Genomic DNA, 3,465 nt, shown 5'->3' with positions numbered 1-3,465 from the left:
TTTTTTTTTTTTTTTTTTTGAGATGGAGTTTTGCTCTTGTCACCCAGGCTGGAGTGCAACAGCACGATCTCAGCTCACTACAACCTCCACCTCCCGCATTCGAGCAATTCTCCTGCCTCAGGAGTAGCTGGGATTACAGGCACATGCCATCATGCCCAGCTAAATTTTTTTGTATTTTTAGCAGAGATGGGGTTTTACCATGTTGGTCAGGCTGGTTTTGAACTCCTGACGTCAAGTGATCCACCCGCCTCAGCCTCCCAAAGTGCTGGGATTACAGGCGTGAAGCCACCACACCTGGCCAGAGAGTTTGTAAATTTAACAGCCTAACAAAGTCTTTAAAGTTATACCTCAACAAATTAGATTATTATTCTGAAACCTATAAAAATCTTCCATTCAAATTTAATCTTTAGCATTCTAAAGGCCATGAATCCTTTTCACAACAACAAAATGGATTAACATTGGCTGGGCGCTGGTTTCTTTTCAAGCAATTTCTATGTATTTCCTCATTTCCTCACAATGAGCAGACACAGATCCCGTTCAATGAAGGCCCAGTGGTACCAAGAGTAAGGCCGGCTGGCAGGGGCTGGCTTTGTCAGGGTCAGGCTCCCCAGGTGGAGAGCCACGGCTGAGTGAGAGGGTGCCAGGGTGCAGCCCTTTCAACCCAGTGCCACCGCCTCCAGCCGGCAATCTGAGCTCCTGAGCTCCCTGATGGGCAGGTGGTAGCGACTCTGTCAGACCCACATCTCCTTCTGCTTCTGCCCTTTACTTTTCACTGGTGTCACTCTCCAATAAATCTTCTGTACACAGCCCATTTCAGAGTTCGCATCCTGGAGAACCCAATTTGAGATCACTGGTTTCCCCATTTTACATTTGAGAACAATGTAACAATGTGCACACCGGGCATGGTGGCTCATGCCTGTAATCCCATCACTTTGGGAGGCCAAAGCGGGTGAATCACCTGAGGTCGGGAATTCGAGACCAGCCTGACCAACACGGAGAAACCCCGTCTCTACTAAAAGTACAAAAATCAGCCAGGCCAGGCACAGTAGTGTCTCACGCCTGTAATCCCAGCACTTTGGGAGGGCAAGGTGCACAGATCACTTGAGGTCGGGAGTTCAAGACCAGCCTGGCCAACATGGAGAAACCCTGTCTCTACTAAATAAAATTACAGGTGTGTGGTGGCACACGCCTGTAATCCCAGCTACTTGGGAGGCTGAGGTAGGAGAATCGCTTGAACCTGGAAGGCAGAGGTTGCGGTGAGCCAAGATCATGCCACTGTACTCCACACTGGGCGACACAGCAAGACTCCATCTCAAAAAAAAAAAAAAAAAAAAAAAAGAAACTACTGGATATCCATTCTCCATTCTCAAGCCCTCAAAAGCACCCATCCCATGAAACTCCAGGAGTCCCCAAGCTGTGTTCTGCCTGTCCCTCCAGTTCTACAGGGGCCAGGCTCAGCCCTCTCCCTGACTCACTGTGCCTGGGCAATTTCAGCTACACTGTGGCTAAGGTATGCAAAGGGAGGTGAGCCAGATCGCAAATCTGTAAACGTTAACTGAAAAACTAAGGCTTGAAGGATTAACTGGGCTTTCACAAATGTCCTAAGGGCTGAAAACTAAGTCTATACTTCACAATTCTTCCAAGTAAGGATGTTCAGGGAAGGCACTCAGCCCACACACTGGCTCACAGAGAGGTAGTCTGCCGAGAGCGGGTCAGGTCCCTGTTGACCGTCAGCGGGAATGTTTGGTGGCGCCTTGCGCAGAGCGCTTCCCATACTTGGTGTTTGTCCTCTGAACCCCCAGCACACTGGCCTGGTGGCTAACACTGTGACATGCAGCCGGGCACTGCACCGGTGCTGTTCCAGCTCCAGGAAAAGACCAGACACCAGGAGGGGCCGCCGCACCTAACCAGCTGCACACATGTCATTACCTAATTCTGACATAGAGCCCTGACAGAAACTGTAGAAACTGAGAACTTCACTTCAGTGTGGGGGAAAAGAAGACAGTATTAAAAGATTGGGTTCTTATTACAGAAAATTTACAACAGGACATTTCCTGGAAAAGGTTAAACATACTTACCTTTAAATTTTGATCTAATATTTGCCAGTTCCTTGTTTATCCTTTTATTTCTGCTTCTTTACTTTTGCCTAAAAAAAAGAACCAAAAGGCATTTTATTTTAACTGATTTCTAAAGAAACACCATTTCCCTGATAAGACTGACACTCAGAATTCACGAATGGGTTGAGGCCCCACTTCAAGGCAGGAGAAAAGCCAAATCAGACACCTGCCTCCAACCCAGAGCCGGCAGAAAGGGGCTGCAGCAGGGCTGGGGTCAGGACCCAGCCAAGGGGAGCGCCTGGGTCAGGAGAGCAAAGGAGCACGTACGTCCTGAACCACCCCGGCCGGCCGCCGCACACCCAGGGGTGCTCCACAGCACCATTTCTAACGCTACCTTTTTACCAAGCTCAGAACTCAAATACCTGCCGGATGTTTGCCATGATAAATCATCATCCCCTAATAATACAGCGGTTTACTCCTAAAATCAACTTTCACTGCCAAAAGTACACAGTTTTACTACTATAGGCTTCCAATTTTCTTTTATAAATTCACCTCCACAGTTTCCTCCTGGATCAACTGCAGTCGCAAAACAGATGCAGCCTCTGCAACACGCATCCTTCAAGACTCAGCTCAGATGTGCCCGTTAAAATAAAGGCTGGGCCCATCAGCCTGCCTCCTCTGCCGTATGGACTGAATGTTTCTGTCCCCCCAAAATTCGCATGTTGAAGCCCTAAACTCAATGTCATGGTATCTGAAGATGGAATCTTTGGAAGGTGACTGGGTTTAGATGGGGTCATGAGGTGGGCCCTCATGATGGGATGAGCATTCCTACAAGAAAAGTCCTCAACAAATACGGTTAGGTACTAATATCATTAATAACATTAGGAGTGCTCCCACCAACAGGCCCAAAGGCTAGCTTCTGTCCAAAGCAGGAAAGACTGATCTACTCAGTCTATCTGTTGATAGATATTACGACCTATCTGTTATAAAATCTAGTCATTTAAAACAGTCTTTCTTTTTGGCTTATCCATCCCCAACGGCAATCAAAATACCTGAATTGACACATTTCAATTTCATGTCTCTTACTTAGTTTCATGTCTCTTACTTAGTTACAGGTACCTTAGTCTGCTCTGGCTGCCATGACAAAACACCCCAGGCTGGGTGGCTGAAAGTTTATCTCACAGTCCTGGAGGCTGGACGTCTGTGGTCAGTGCACCAGCAGGGTGGTTTCTGGTGAGGGCTCTCTTCCTGGCTTGCAGACAGCCACGTTCTATGTGCTCACGTGGCCTTTCTTTGATGCATGCTTATGAAGCGAGCACGCTCTCTCTTCCTCTTATAAGGCCACCAGTCCTACAAGATTTGGACCCCACCCCTATGACTTCATTTAACCTCAACCGCCTTCTGAAAG

At 47.8% G+C, this 3,465-nt stretch overlaps 1 protein-coding gene across 1 annotated transcript in view; it reads right to left on the bottom strand.

The window, feature by feature from the left end:
- Positions 1-2,439, bottom strand: part of AP2A2 (adaptor related protein complex 2 subunit alpha 2) — a 51,360-nt gene extending 48,921 nt beyond the window's left edge. The window contains 3 exon segments of the mRNA XM_017848582.1: positions 2,079-2,126; positions 2,129-2,146; positions 2,385-2,439. Coding sequence (XP_017704071.1) covers positions 2,079-2,126; positions 2,129-2,146; positions 2,385-2,439 — 121 coding nt within the window.
- Positions 2,440-3,465: the final 1,026 nt, after the last annotated feature.

Source organism: Rhinopithecus bieti, unplaced genomic scaffold (assembly GCF_001698545.2).
Source record: "Rhinopithecus bieti isolate Rb0 unplaced genomic scaffold, ASM169854v2 scaffold_32072, whole genome shotgun sequence".
Taxonomy (NCBI): domain Eukaryota; kingdom Metazoa; phylum Chordata; class Mammalia; order Primates; family Cercopithecidae; genus Rhinopithecus; species Rhinopithecus bieti.
The sequence above is the reverse complement of the archived record's forward strand: the minus strand, read 5'-3'. Positions and strand labels throughout refer to the sequence as shown.